The 15,264-nt window shown below is 35.9% G+C and overlaps 1 protein-coding gene across 1 annotated transcript in view; it reads left to right on the top strand.

Annotated features, from left to right (window-relative positions):
* DNAH12 (dynein, axonemal, heavy chain 12) overlaps positions 1-15,264 on the top strand; it is a 260,675-nt gene that overhangs the window by 72,032 nt on the left and 173,379 nt on the right. The window contains exons 16-23 of the mRNA XM_014541350.1: positions 831-956; positions 2,068-2,202; positions 2,475-2,668; positions 3,401-3,644; positions 5,499-5,624; positions 6,736-6,870; positions 7,143-7,336; positions 8,069-8,312. Coding sequence (XP_014396836.1) covers positions 831-956; positions 2,068-2,202; positions 2,475-2,668; positions 3,401-3,644; positions 5,499-5,624; positions 6,736-6,870; positions 7,143-7,336; positions 8,069-8,312 — 1,398 coding nt within the window. The remainder of the gene's footprint in view (positions 1-830; positions 957-2,067; positions 2,203-2,474; positions 2,669-3,400; positions 3,645-5,498; positions 5,625-6,735; positions 6,871-7,142; positions 7,337-8,068; positions 8,313-15,264) is intronic.

The following is a 15,264-nucleotide window of genomic DNA, read 5'->3' as shown; positions in this document are numbered from 1 at the left end:
GGCGGGGAACGTTGGCTTCCTCCTTCAATGAAGGAAGCAAGCCTCATGTGTTCGCTTCAGTGCATGGCTGCCAGCCGCCATCTTGGCTGACAGTTAATTTGCATAAGGATATGCTGATTAGCCAGTGGGAAGGGTAGCGGTCGTACGCCAATTACCATGTTTCTCTTTTATTAGTGTAGATAAGATTAAACCAAAAACCTTCAATTTACCTTTGAATCTATATTTCAACTTTTAAAAATTACAGCACTGCATATAGATCAATGAAAGCTGTAGGGGGTAAAAATATTCAACTTCTCTACTCAGGTAAATCTATTGGTTTTCAAGGTGCTTTTTTTCCTTTGCCATTTATTCCTAAATTCTTTCTGGACAATTTCTGTAGACTAGCTGTAGGCAAAAAAGGTGGTAACATTACTTATTTTGTGTAACAAAATAAAAATGCTACAATCTTTGTCACTAAAAATTTAAAAATCAAATACATAAGAATAAAATATATAAAATTATTTAGAATCAAAATTATAGTAAAGGCTTGCTATATATTTGGTCACCTTTTTTAGTCATGTACAAGGAGGAACAAGAATACCTTATATTAAATCATCTGCAAGTAAATTTTTTTAAAGCTTTATTTTCTGTATAGAAGTCTGCAATTGTGTGTTATGAGGTCAAATAAATCTTACAGCTACTGAAATACCCATCTTATTTGGGTGATATAAAATATCAATTAATCTGAGTCAAATTGAAATTTGAAAGAGTATTAGAAGTTGTTCTTATCTTTTTCAAATTGCCTTAAATTTTCTATATGGTGTATTATATATGGAGTTTCTTTTTTGTAGGAATCCAAACGCCGAATGAATTACTTTTTAGATGTTTTTATATTTCCTCAAGAAGATTTAGCTTTGAATTCAGCTGTTCTTTTGTGGCCTTGGAAAATTTATCCCATCTTTGATGAAAATGATGAGGTAAATATATTTTTCAGTGTATATTTTATTTTCTGACATTTTAAAAAATATGCTTTATTGATTTTTTACAGAGAGGAAGGGAGAGGGATAGAGAGTTAAAAACATTGATGAGAGAGAAACATCAACCAGCTGCCTCCTGCACACTCCCCACTGGGGTTGTGTCCGCAACCAAGGTACATGCCCTTGACTGGAATTGAACCTGGGACCCTTGAGTCTGCAGGCCAACGCTCTATCCACTGAGCCAAACTGGTTAGGGCTATTTTCTTACATTTTAAGCATAGTGTTTATTCAGTTTTCATACATACTTGCTGTCTACCTTTAAAAAGTAACTTCATGTGTCAATATGAGTTTGGGACTAGCAACATTTATGGCCCTGCAGGCTTAGGACAGGCTGTTAGGCTTAACTCACAGTAAGAAGTGAGACTAATGTTAAAGAAGTCAGAACTATGATATAACTTGATAATAACAATAAGTACTACACTAAGTTTTTCCATTTATTAAATAATTTAATACTCACAAAAATCCCAGGTAATCTTATTTTTCTCATTTCATAGATGAGAAAAATAAGTCTCAGAGAAGTTAAATAACTTGTTCAATATCACAGGGATAAGAAGTAGCAGAATTAGGATTCTGAATATAGTTTAGATTTTGAAAAAGTTTTAGTGTTAGCCAGTTTCTTCTAAATTGGGAAGTGAGATGGTATTATAATAATGAAAAGTCAGGTAAACTAAAGTTCTAATCTAGATTTTGACTTTTACGGTTTTATGACATTGGACTTGCCTCTTAACCTCTGTAAGCCTAGGTTTTTTCATCTCTGAAATGAGAATAATAATACCTGTGGTAATGTAGATAATAAATGGTAGCTTTTTAATTATTATCCTAGAATCAATAAATAGTGAAATTATATCTGATTAATAAATAACAATTGTTACAGACACTTTGGAAATCAAGGAAAATTTTTGTATGGTTTATTATTCTTTGCATTTTAATATCAGTCAGTGTTTTGTTTTTGCTTCTTTAATAGTTATGACTAAACAAAGCATTAAGATTTCTGATTTGATAACTCCTTTGTAACAAAATAATTAACATGATTTAATTGTCTTTTAAAAAGATAATTGAAGTTGCTAAACGCAAAAAAGAAAATGAGTTAATAGCCAAGAGAGAGAAATTGATTTTGGAACTAGAAAAGGAATCACGCCGCATGGAGGAGTTTGCAGAATTTGCAGAACTGGACCGCATGCAACAGGTTTGATAAATATATAAGACAATAGTTATGGCTGGTTCATAGATTAATACAGGACATGTTTACATAAGCTTAAGAAAAATGTGTGCTTACCATGGCAAGCAAGAGCCTGACTCATGGGCCTAGAACTGATACTATTTATATGATCTTTTTTGTGGCTTAGTTTTCTAAGATATAACCATACTTTTTGCTATCATAGTAATGTTGTAAAGTTGAGAAAGTTTCTATATAACATTACATGGATATTTTTTGAGATAAAAATTATTTGTTTTCAGTATGTGACCGATGTAAGACAACTGCAAAAACGTATTCAGGAATCTGAAGAAGCAGTTCAGTTTATTAATAAAGAAGAAGAACTTTTCAAGTGGGAAGTGACAAAATATCCTGAATTGGATAAATTGAAAGTTAACATTGAGCCCTATCAGAAGTTTTTTAATTTAGTCTTGAAGTGGCAACGAACAGAAAAACGGTAATTTCATAAATATAAATGTCATAAAAATAAAGCAAATGATGTAAAAGGATTCATAAAATGAACATACTAGCATATTGATTTTTTTGGTTTTGTTAGTTAAGTGTTTAAAGTAGGACTTATTTGTTAATTTGAAAGAGAACCAAGTATCCTAAAGGAGAAGCATCAAATATTACTAAAGTAACTACCTAAGCTTACTAATGCATATGATATCTAAAATATAACTTAGGTTTTCCAGAGGTGATTCCTTTTTTAATGCAGGTAGTTAATCTGACGAATGTTCACACCAAAAATTAGAAGTATGGATTCAAATCTACATTTTCTTTTGATACTATTAGTTATCCATTTGCAGTCTGGTGCATATTTTAGCGATGCAGCATAGCTGAACTGATGGTTTTAATCTTGTCTCTTTACCATCAGCTCTATCTGTGTGACTAAGAAAACCTGTTAACACTCTTGCCCTCATTTGTTTCTCTTTTATTTTTTATTTTTTTCCCCGCAGGCAGTGGCCCCTAAGAAGGAGGCATTCTTTTTATTTTTTTTATTTTTGTTGTGTGTGACTGGAATCGAACCTGGGACCCTTCAGTCCACAGGCCAACGCTCTATCCACTGAGCCAAACCAGTCAGGGCTGTTTCTCTTTTAAAATGAGAGGTCTAGCCTAATGAATCCCTAAAGTTCCTTCAAACACCAAACGTCTCTGAGTTTAATACTGTTTTTTTCTTTTCATTCAGGTGGATGGATGGAGGGTTTTTGGATCTTAATGGGGAAAGCATGGAAGCTGATGTAGATGAATTTTCCCGAGAGATTTTTAAGACACTGAAATTTTTCCAAATGAAACTGAAGAAGGAATTACAAGAAAAAAGAAAGTTAGCAAAAAGACGATCTGTGGGAGAAGAGAGAGTTGAAGAAGAACCAAAAGAGAATCCTACTATTAATATGTGCTCTACAGTAATGGAGAACATAAAAGTTTTTAAGGTATGAACACACTTAATGATATTTTCAAAAGCCCTGGAAGAGAGAGCTCTTCACATCATCAAGTGTTAATGAAGAGAAATAGATTTAGAAGCAAAAACCAAAGATGAATCCAGAACCTGAATCCAATGCTTCATTCTTTCCTGATGAAGTCATCAAAATGAATTCCTTCATGGAACAATACTTAACAAAAATAAAAGACTATAACAACTAGCTACAATGATATAGAGAGAGGATAAAAAAAATTAATAGGACAGACCAGTTAGCCTATACTAAGGGCAGCAACACAGGGTGACATTACTTAATTAGAAAAGTTTTGGAGTCACACTACCTAGGTTTATATCACACTACCTAGGTTTATTCTGCATATGTAGCTTCTTGTACCTCAGTCACCTCATTTATAAAGAGAGGATAATAGTTTTATGATAGTTAATATTGCATCTACCTTCCCAAGGCAATAATGGCAGTGGTTCTAATGTAGTGCCAAGTTTCTACAGTCAATATACTCGAGTGCCAACTCTGTGATGGGATTTTGAGTATTGTTCCTGTCTGTGTCTAGCGCTCTGAGATTCCATGAGCTGTATGAAAAAATTTTTAAGTAACTATTTAAAATTATTTTCAATGTTTAATGTATTTGTATGGTTTGAAAAAATAGGAAAAGATATATCTGAAAAGTTTCTTTCCAAAGTTTTTCACCCATGTAACTCAGGTTACCAGTGTTATTACATTCTTTTGTATATTTTCACAGTTTTGTTACACATATAATGATGTGAATATATGTTTTTTATCCTTTCATCTTTTTACATAAAATATATTGCACTATAGGTATTATTTCCCCTTTTGTTTTGATTAATTTGTCTTGGAGGCCTTTTCTCATGGTATATAGAGCTTTTACATACTTGTTGAGCAGTTGAATAGAATTAGTCTTTTTGTTTTCTCTCCAGCCTCATAAGGAGGTGCTCTCCACACAGGTTGGCACTACTTCTCTCAGCTTCTTCATGGGTGAGAAAATAATGAATTTTTAATGAAGCTAAATTTATCCACTTTGAGAGTATGTTTTTTCTACTTTATATGTGTTAAAAAATTATTTAACAAATAGTTATTGAGTGACTGTTCTAGCATGTTCTGATGAATCCTGGGGAATATGATGGTAAGCAAAAACAAGTGATGGTAATAATACTGGAAGGTTAAAACCCAAGTCCTTTCTTTTTTCTTTATTGATTAAGGTATTATGTATGTGTAATCTATATTTCAACTTTTAAAAATTACAGCACTGCATATAGATCAATGAAAGCTGTAGGGGGTAAAAATATTCAACTTCTCTACTCAGGTAAATCTATTGGTTTTCAAGGTGCTTTTTTTCCTTTGCCATTTATTCCTAAATTCTTTCTGGACAATTTCTGTAGACTAGCTGTAGGCAAAAAAGGTGGTAACATTACTTATTTTGTGTAACAAAATAAAAATGCTACAATCTTTGTCACTAAAAATTTAAAAATCAAATACATAAGAATAAAATATATAAAATTATTTAGAATCAAAATTATAGTAAAGGCTTGCTATATATTTGGTCACCTTTTTTAGTCATGTACAAGGAGGAACAAGAATACCTTATATTAAATCATCTGCAAGTAAATTTTTTTAAAGCTTTATTTTCTGTATAGAAGTCTGCAATTGTGTGTTATGAGGTCAAATAAATCTTACAGCTACTGAAATACCCATCTTATTTGGGTGATATAAAATATCAATTAATCTGAGTCAAATTGAAATTTGAAAGAGTATTAGAAGTTGTTCTTATCTTTTTCAAATTGCCTTAAATTTTCTATATGGTGTATTATATATGGAGTTTCTTTTTTGTAGGAATCCAAACGCCGAATGAATTACTTTTTAGATGTTTTTATATTTCCTCAAGAAGATTTAGCTTTGAATTCAGCTGTTCTTTTGTGGCCTTGGAAAATTTATCCCATCTTTGATGAAAATGATGAGGTAAATATATTTTTCAGTGTATATTTTATTTTCTGACATTTTAAAAAATATGCTTTATTGATTTTTTACAGAGAGGAAGGGAGAGGGATAGAGAGTTAAAAACATTGATGAGAGAGAAACATCAACCAGCTGCCTCCTGCACACTCCCCACTGGGGTTGTGTCCGCAACCAAGGTACATGCCCTTGACTGGAATTGAACCTGGGACCCTTGAGTCTGCAGGCCAACGCTCTATCCACTGAGCCAAACTGGTTAGGGCTATTTTCTTACATTTTAAGCATAGTGTTTATTCAGTTTTCATACATACTTGCTGTCTACCTTTAAAAAGTAACTTCATGTGTCAATATGAGTTTGGGACTAGCAACATTTATGGCCCTGCAGGCTTAGGACAGGCTGTTAGGCTTAACTCACAGTAAGAAGTGAGACTAATGTTAAAGAAGTCAGAACTATGATATAACTTGATAATAACAATAAGTACTACACTAAGTTTTTCCATTTATTAAATAATTTAATACTCACAAAAATCCCAGGTAATCTTATTTTTCTCATTTCATAGATGAGAAAAATAAGTCTCAGAGAAGTTAAATAACTTGTTCAATATCACAGGGATAAGAAGTAGCAGAATTAGGATTCTGAATATAGTTTAGATTTTGAAAAAGTTTTAGTGTTAGCCAGTTTCTTCTAAATTGGGAAGTGAGATGGTATTATAATAATGAAAAGTCAGGTAAACTAAAGTTCTAATCTAGATTTTGACTTTTACGGTTTTATGACATTGGACTTGCCTCTTAACCTCTGTAAGCCTAGGTTTTTTCATCTCTGAAATGAGAATAATAATACCTGTGGTAATGTAGATAATAAATGGTAGCTTTTTAATTATTATCCTAGAATCAATAAATAGTGAAATTATATCTGATTAATAAATAACAATTGTTACAGACACTTTGGAAATCAAGGAAAATTTTTGTATGGTTTATTATTCTTTGCATTTTAATATCAGTCAGTGTTTTGTTTTTGCTTCTTTAATAGTTATGACTAAACAAAGCATTAAGATTTCTGATTTGATAACTCCTTTGTAACAAAATAATTAACATGATTTAATTGTCTTTTAAAAAGATAATTGAAGTTGCTAAACGCAAAAAAGAAAATGAGTTAATAGCCAAGAGAGAGAAATTGATTTTGGAACTAGAAAAGGAATCACGCCGCATGGAGGAGTTTGCAGAATTTGCAGAACTGGACCGCATGCAACAGGTTTGATAAATATATAAGACAATAGTTATGGCTGGTTCATAGATTAATACAGGACATGTTTACATAAGCTTAAGAAAAATGTGTGCTTACCATGGCAAGCAAGAGCCTGACTCATGGGCCTAGAACTGATACTATTTATATGATCTTTTTTGTGGCTTAGTTTTCTAAGATATAACCATACTTTTTGCTATCATAGTAATGTTGTAAAGTTGAGAAAGTTTCTATATAACATTACATGGATATTTTTTGAGATAAAAATTATTTGTTTTCAGTATGTGACCGATGTAAGACAACTGCAAAAACGTATTCAGGAATCTGAAGAAGCAGTTCAGTTTATTAATAAAGAAGAAGAACTTTTCAAGTGGGAAGTGACAAAATATCCTGAATTGGATAAATTGAAAGTTAACATTGAGCCCTATCAGAAGTTTTTTAATTTAGTCTTGAAGTGGCAACGAACAGAAAAACGGTAATTTCATAAATATAAATGTCATAAAAATAAAGCAAATGATGTAAAAGGATTCATAAAATGAACATACTAGCATATTGATTTTTTTGGTTTTGTTAGTTAAGTGTTTAAAGTAGGACTTATTTGTTAATTTGAAAGAGAACCAAGTATCCTAAAGGAGAAGCATCAAATATTACTAAAGTAACTACCTAAGCTTACTAATGCATATGATATCTAAAATATAACTTAGGTTTTCCAGAGGTGATTCCTTTTTTAATGCAGGTAGTTAATCTGACGAATGTTCACACCAAAAATTAGAAGTATGGATTCAAATCTACATTTTCTTTTGATACTATTAGTTATCCATTTGCAGTCTGGTGCATATTTTAGCGATGCAGCATAGCTGAACTGATGGTTTTAATCTTGTCTCTTTACCATCAGCTCTATCTGTGTGACTAAGAAAACCTGTTAACACTCTTGCCCTCATTTGTTTCTCTTTTATTTTTTATTTTTTTCCCCGCAGGCAGTGGCCCCTAAGAAGGAGGCATTCTTTTTATTTTTTTTATTTTTGTTGTGTGTGACTGGAATCGAACCTGGGACCCTTCAGTCCACAGGCCAACGCTCTATCCACTGAGCCAAACCAGTCAGGGCTGTTTCTCTTTTAAAATGAGAGGTCTAGCCTAATGAATCCCTAAAGTTCCTTCAAACACCAAACGTCTCTGAGTTTAATACTGTTTTTTTCTTTTCATTCAGGTGGATGGATGGAGGGTTTTTGGATCTTAATGGGGAAAGCATGGAAGCTGATGTAGATGAATTTTCCCGAGAGATTTTTAAGACACTGAAATTTTTCCAAATGAAACTGAAGAAGGAATTACAAGAAAAAAGAAAGTTAGCAAAAAGACGATCTGTGGGAGAAGAGAGAGTTGAAGAAGAACCAAAAGAGAATCCTACTATTAATATGTGCTCTACAGTAATGGAGAACATAAAAGTTTTTAAGGTATGAACACACTTAATGATATTTTCAAAAGCCCTGGAAGAGAGAGCTCTTCACATCATCAAGTGTTAATGAAGAGAAATAGATTTAGAAGCAAAAACCAAAGATGAATCCAGAACCTGAATCCAATGCTTCATTCTTTCCTGATGAAGTCATCAAAATGAATTCCTTCATGGAACAATACTTAACAAAAATAAAAGACTATAACAACTAGCTACAATGATATAGAGAGAGGATAAAAAAAATTAATAGGACAGACCAGTTAGCCTATACTAAGGGCAGCAACACAGGGTGACATTACTTAATTAGAAAAGTTTTGGAGTCACACTACCTAGGTTTATATCACACTACCTAGGTTTATTCTGCATATGTAGCTTCTTGTACCTCAGTCACCTCATTTATAAAGAGAGGATAATAGTTTTATGATAGTTAATATTGCATCTACCTTCCCAAGGCAATAATGGCAGTGGTTCTAATGTAGTGCCAAGTTTCTACAGTCAATATACTCGAGTGCCAACTCTGTGATGGGATTTTGAGTATTGTTCCTGTCTGTGTCTAGCGCTCTGAGATTCCATGAGCTGTATGAAAAAATTTTTAAGTAACTATTTAAAATTATTTTCAATGTTTAATGTATTTGTATGGTTTGAAAAAATAGGAAAAGATATATCTGAAAAGTTTCTTTCCAAAGTTTTTCACCCATGTAACTCAGGTTACCAGTGTTATTACATTCTTTTGTATATTTTCACAGTTTTGTTACACATATAATGATGTGAATATATGTTTTTTATCCTTTCATCTTTTTACATAAAATATATTGCACTATAGGTATTATTTCCCCTTTTGTTTTGATTAATTTGTCTTGGAGGCCTTTTCTCATGGTATATAGAGCTTTTACATACTTGTTGAGCAGTTGAATAGAATTAGTCTTTTTGTTTTCTCTCCAGCCTCATAAGGAGGTGCTCTCCACACAGGTTGGCACTACTTCTCTCAGCTTCTTCATGGGTGAGAAAATAATGAATTTTTAATGAAGCTAAATTTATCCACTTTGAGAGTATGTTTTTTCTACTTTATATGTGTTAAAAAATTATTTAACAAATAGTTATTGAGTGACTGTTCTAGCATGTTCTGATGAATCCTGGGGAATATGATGGTAAGCAAAAACAAGTGATGGTAATAATACTGGAAGGTTAAAACCCAAGTCCTTTCTTTTTTCTTTATTGATTAAGGTATTATGTATGTGTCCTTACCCTGCCATTGCCCCCCCACCCCTCCCATTCATGCCCTAACCTCCCTGGTGTCTGTGTCCATTGGTTAGGCTTCTATGCATGCATACAAGTCCTATGGTTGGTCTCACCCCCTTACCCCCTCCCTTCCCTACCATCCCTCTGAGGTTTGATGGTCTGATCGATGCTTCTCTGTCTCTGGATCTGTTTGTTGTTTTTTTTCATCACTTTATATTGTTCATTATATTCCACAAATGAGTGAAATCATATGATATTTATCTTTCTCTGACTGGCTTATTTCGCTTAGCACCGTGTTGAGCAAACTGCGGTCGCGAGCCACATGCAGCTCTTTGGCCCCTTGAGTGTGGCTCTTCCACAAAATACCACGTGTGGGCGCGCACGTACAGTGTGATTGAAACTTTGTGGCCCATGCACAGAAGTCGGTTTTTGGCCTGGGCGAGTCTATTTTGAAGAAGTACTGTTGATATTTGGCTCTGTTGACTAATGAGTTTGCCGACCACTGACTTAGCATAAACAACCAAAGTCCTTAATAATCAAAATTAAAAGTTGGATATTCTACAGTTCTCCAGTTTTTAAAAAAGAACTTTATTAAATTATTATTTGCAAAAAAACAAAAACATGACTGTCATACAAAGATAAAAATAAATATGTCAAATATTCTATCCTATTTATTAATTAATGAGATAACCAGTAAGATGGTAAGTCTGGTTCAAAGAACATTTGAGGAGCTGAGTACTTACAGGCAATTTAATAAAGGAATGTTAGGAAAAAATTGGTAGTATTGATAATATACCATAACAATATGCCATTATACCATTTGAAGTTTTTTTTTTTTTTATTAGTTATAAGTTACTTGCATCTATACTGGACATAAAGCTTAGGCAAGTTTGGGTCTTTTGTGGTTTTATATAAATCTCAGGATTATTTGTTCTAGTTTTGTGGAAAATGCCATTGCTATTTTGATAGAGATTGCATTAAATCTGTAGATTGCTTCGAGTGATATGGACATTTAAAAAATATCCTTTCAATCCATGAGCAGAGTATATCCTTCCATTTATTTGTGTCATCTTCAGTTTCTTGCACCAATGTCTTATAGTTTTCAGAATACAGGTCTTTTACCTTCTTGGTTAAATTTATTGCTAGGCATTTTATTCTTTTTTTGCAATTGTAAATTGGATTGTTTTTTAAAAAAATTTCTCTTTATGATAGTTTGTTATTAGTGTATAGAAGTGCAGGTTTCTGAATATTAATTTTGTATCCTTTAACTTTAGTGAATTCATTTATTCTAATAGTTGTTGGAATCTTTAGGGTTTTCTATATATAGTTTCATGTTATCTGAAAATAGTGACAGTTTTGCTTTTCCTTTCCAATTTGTATGCCTTTTTTTTCTTGTCTGATTTCTGTGGCTAGGAACTCTGTACTGTGTTGAATAAAAGTGGTGAGAGTGAGCATCCATATCTTGTTCCTGATCTTAAGGGAAAAGCTTTCAGTTTTCACCATTGAGTATAATGTTAGTTATGGGTTTGTCATATATAGCCATTATTATGTTGGGGTATGCTCTCTCCATACCCACATTGTTGAGTTTATTTTTTATCACAAGTGGATGTTTAATTTTGTCAAATGCTTTTTCAGAATCTATTGAGATGATCTTATGATCTTTTGTTTTGTTGTAATCCTCACCCGAGGATATTTTTTCCATTGGCTTTTCAAGAGGGAGGGAGGGAGGGAGGGAGAGAGAGAGAGAGAGAGAGAGAGAGAGAGAGAGAGTTCTTTACGTGAAAGAGACTCATTGATTGCCTCCCATCTGTATCCTGACCAGGGCAGGGATGAACCTGCAATTGATATATGTGCCCTTGACCCGGAATCAAACCCACGAATATCTTTCCATAACTTTCCACAGTTTCTTTTCTGAGCCACCTCAATGTCTTGCTGTTTGTTTCACTTGCCTTTGAGATGATCCTTTGACTTAAACTCAAGAGTCTAGAAAATGTATTCAGTCCTGTCTTTTTTAAAAAAAAGACAAATATAATTTCCAGGACTTTTTTCCCAGCTCCTACACTCTTTTTAAGCTCTCACTAACTGTAACCTCTTATTTCACGCACTTTTTTCCTCCTATAGTCAACCAACTTGGCATCAGAAGTCAATTAAGAATGAATTAATTAAAAAATATTTTAAATCCTCACCTGAGGATATTTTCCCATTGATTTTTAGAGAGAGTGGAAGAGAGAGGGAAAGCAGAGAGAAATATCTATGTGAGAGAAACACATTGATTGGTTGCCTCCTGCATGAGTCCTGACCACGGCCTTCGCTAGGGAGGAGCCTGCAACCAAGATATGTGCCCTTGACTGGAAATGAACCTGGGGCCCTTTGGTCTGCAGGCCAACGCTCTTTGGTCCACTGAGCCAAACCAGCTAGGGCTAAAATACATTTTAAACATTAATGAAAGGTAGCTGGGCCCTGGCTGGGTGGCTCAGTTGGTTGGAGCATCGTCTATACACCAAAAGTTTGCGGGTTTGATCCCCTTTACTAAGGCTTTATTAATGATTTTTATTAATTTATATTTTACTTAATTGTCTATGATATTGACATTAGCTAGAGTCTTCTAGCTCAGTATTTTTATCATCTGGGTCACACAAATTGACTTTTGACCCTCAGGGGTCTCCAACATGGTAGGAGAAATAGACTATGGACAACTGGTTGTAATACAAAACACAATGAAGAAATTCTTAGGGAGAGGATAACAGTACATACAGGGTACATACCTAGGTTGTGGGTTTGATCCTTGATCAGGGCATGTACAGAAGACAACTGACCAATGTTTCTCTCTCACATCAATATTTTTTTTTCTCTCTCTCCCTTCCTCTTTCTTAAGTCAATTAAAAAACAACAACATACATACCAAAAACATATCCTCGAGTGAGGATTAAAAAAAAATGGAAGCCAGGATTTTGATAGGGATTGCATTGAACTTATAGATTGACTTGGAAAATATTGCCATCTTAATAATATTAATTCTTACAATGTATGAACATGGAATGTCTTTCTATTTATTTAGGTTTTCTTTAATTTCTTCTAAAAATTATTTGTAATTATCAGTGTATAAGTCTTGTACTTCTTGTATACTTCTTGATGCTGTTGTACATGGGGTTTTCTCCTTACTTAAAATTTTGTATTGTTTATTTCTAGTTTATAGAAATACAATAGAGTTTTATAAATTGATATTGTATCCTGTAACCTTGCTGAACTCATTTATTAGTTCTCACAGTTTTTAAATGAATTCCTTAGGATTTTCTGTATACAAGATCATATCATCTGAAAATAGAGATAGTTTTACTAGTACTTTTCCCTTTCCAAACTAAATGATTTTTATTAATTTATATTTTACTTAATTGTCTATGATATTGACATTAGCTAGAGTCTTCTAGCTCAGTATTTTTATCATCTGGGTCACACAAATTGACTTTTGACCCTCAGGGGTCTCCAACATGGTAGGAGAAATAGACTATGGACAACTGGTTGTAATACAAAACACAATGAAGAAATTCTTAGGGAGAGGATAACAGTATCCTGTGAGAGAATAGAACATGGAGCAATTAATTTTGCCATTTGAAGAACAGATAAGGCTTTACTAAGGAGGTGACCAGAATATAAGTATGGTTTTGATGGGCTTGCTTTGAATTGGATTGGGAAGAGGAAAAGATAAGTAAGTATTCTTTTTTAAAAATACATTTTTATTACCTAATATTTGAAGAATATATGTAAAAAGTATGTAACTTATAAAGTATAACAAGAAAATGAACACCCATTAACCCTTCCCTCTACTTGAAAGTTAGATAATCAATACTTCTACTTCTCTCTGTGTACTCCTTCTCTATTTTATTTCTTTAATACTCTTTACAGATAAGTGCAGTATAAATTCTGTGATTCTCTTGCATTTTTAAAAAATCAATTTGTATATAACAATTCATAAAAATATATCATGCACATGTAGTCTTCTGTGACTTGATTTTTTTTTACTTGATGTTATGTTTCTAAGATTCCGCCACATTCTTGGGTGTAAGTGTAGTTCCTTCATTTTCACTGTTAGATATTATTGCTTACCTAATTTATTGATTTTCCTACTTACAGTCATGTGAACAAAAATCTCTCCCCTGATAGTACTTACATTCTACTTACATTTCATATTTCTTCTTCTGTGAAGTTCCTATGTATGCCTTCAGAATCTTCTTCTGTCATTGTTTGGTTATTGTTTCTTTCTATTGTTAATTTGTGGAATTTTTATAATAAATGCTGGATAATAACTCTTTGTCACTTATATAATAACTAGAGGCCCGGTGCACAAAAATTTGTGCACTCGTGGGGGAGAGGGGGTCCCTCAGCCCGGCCTGTGCCCTCTTGCAGTCTGGGACCTCGCGGGAGATAACGACCTGCTGGCTTAGGCCTGCTCCCGGGTGGCAGAGGGCAGGCCCAATCCCTAGGTGCAGCCCCTGGTTGGGCTCAGAGCAGGGCTGATTGGGGAGTTGGGGCGCCGCCCCCTGTCATGCACAGAGCAGGGCGGATTGGGAGGTTGCGATGCCACCCTCAGTCACGCTCAGGGTAGGGCCGATTGGGGGGTTGGGCCCCCGCCCCCTGTCACACTCAAGGCAGGGTCGATGGGGAGGTTGCGGCGCCACCCCCTGTCACGCACAGAGCAGGGCCAATCAGGGGGTTGGGCACTGCCCCCTGTCATGCACAGAGCAGGGCGAATCGGGAGGTTGCGATGCCACCCTCAGTCACGCTCAGGGTAGGGCCGATTGGGGGGTTGGGGCACCGCCCCCTATCACACTCAAGGCAGGGTCGATGGGGAGGTTGCGGCGCCACCCCCTGTCACGCACAGAGCAGGGCCAATCAGGGGGTTGGGGCACTGCCCCCTGTCACGCACAGAGCAGGGCCCATCAGGGGGGTTGGGGCTCCGTACCCTGTCACGCACAGAGCAGGGCCAATCAGGGGGTTGGGGCACTGCCCCCTGTCACACACAGAGCAGGGCAGATCAGGGGGTTGGGGCGCTGCACCCTGTCACACTCAGGGCAGGGCCAATGGGGAGGTTATGGCTCTACCCTGTCACACACAGAGCAAGGCCCGTGGAGGGGGGTTGGGGCGCCACCCTCTATCACCCACAGAGCAGGGCCGATCAGGGGGTTGGGGCGCCACCACTGTCACACTCGGGGCAGGGCCGATGGAGAGGTTATGGCTCTACCATGTCACACACAGAGCAGGGCCGATCAGGGGGTTGGGGCGCCACCACTGTCACACTCGGGGCAGGGCCGATGGAGAGGTTATGGCTCTACCATGTCACACACAGAGCAGGGCCGATCAGGGGGTTGGGGCGCCACCACTGTCACACTCGGGGCAGGGCCGATGGAGAGGTTATGGCTCTACCATGTCACACACAGAGCAGGGCCGATCAGGGGGTTGGGGAGCTCCCCCCTATCAGGCACAGAGCAGGGCTGATCAGGGGGTTTGGGCGCTGCCCCCTGTCATGCTGATCCCGGTGCCGGGAGGCCTCGCGGCTCCGCTGATCCCGGTGCTGGGAGGCATATTACCCTTTTAGGTAGAGGCGTAGAGGCCTGGTGCACGGGTGCGGGCCGGCTGTTTTGCCCTGAAGGGTGTCCTGGATCAGGGTGGGGGTGGGTGCCTGGGTGCCTGGCCAGTCTGAGTGAGGGGCTGAGGGC

This window comes from Myotis brandtii, unplaced genomic scaffold, assembly GCF_000412655.1.
Source record: "Myotis brandtii unplaced genomic scaffold, ASM41265v1 scaffold268, whole genome shotgun sequence".
Taxonomy (NCBI): domain Eukaryota; kingdom Metazoa; phylum Chordata; class Mammalia; order Chiroptera; family Vespertilionidae; genus Myotis; species Myotis brandtii.
This window is presented reverse-complemented; position numbering and strand designations above follow the sequence as displayed.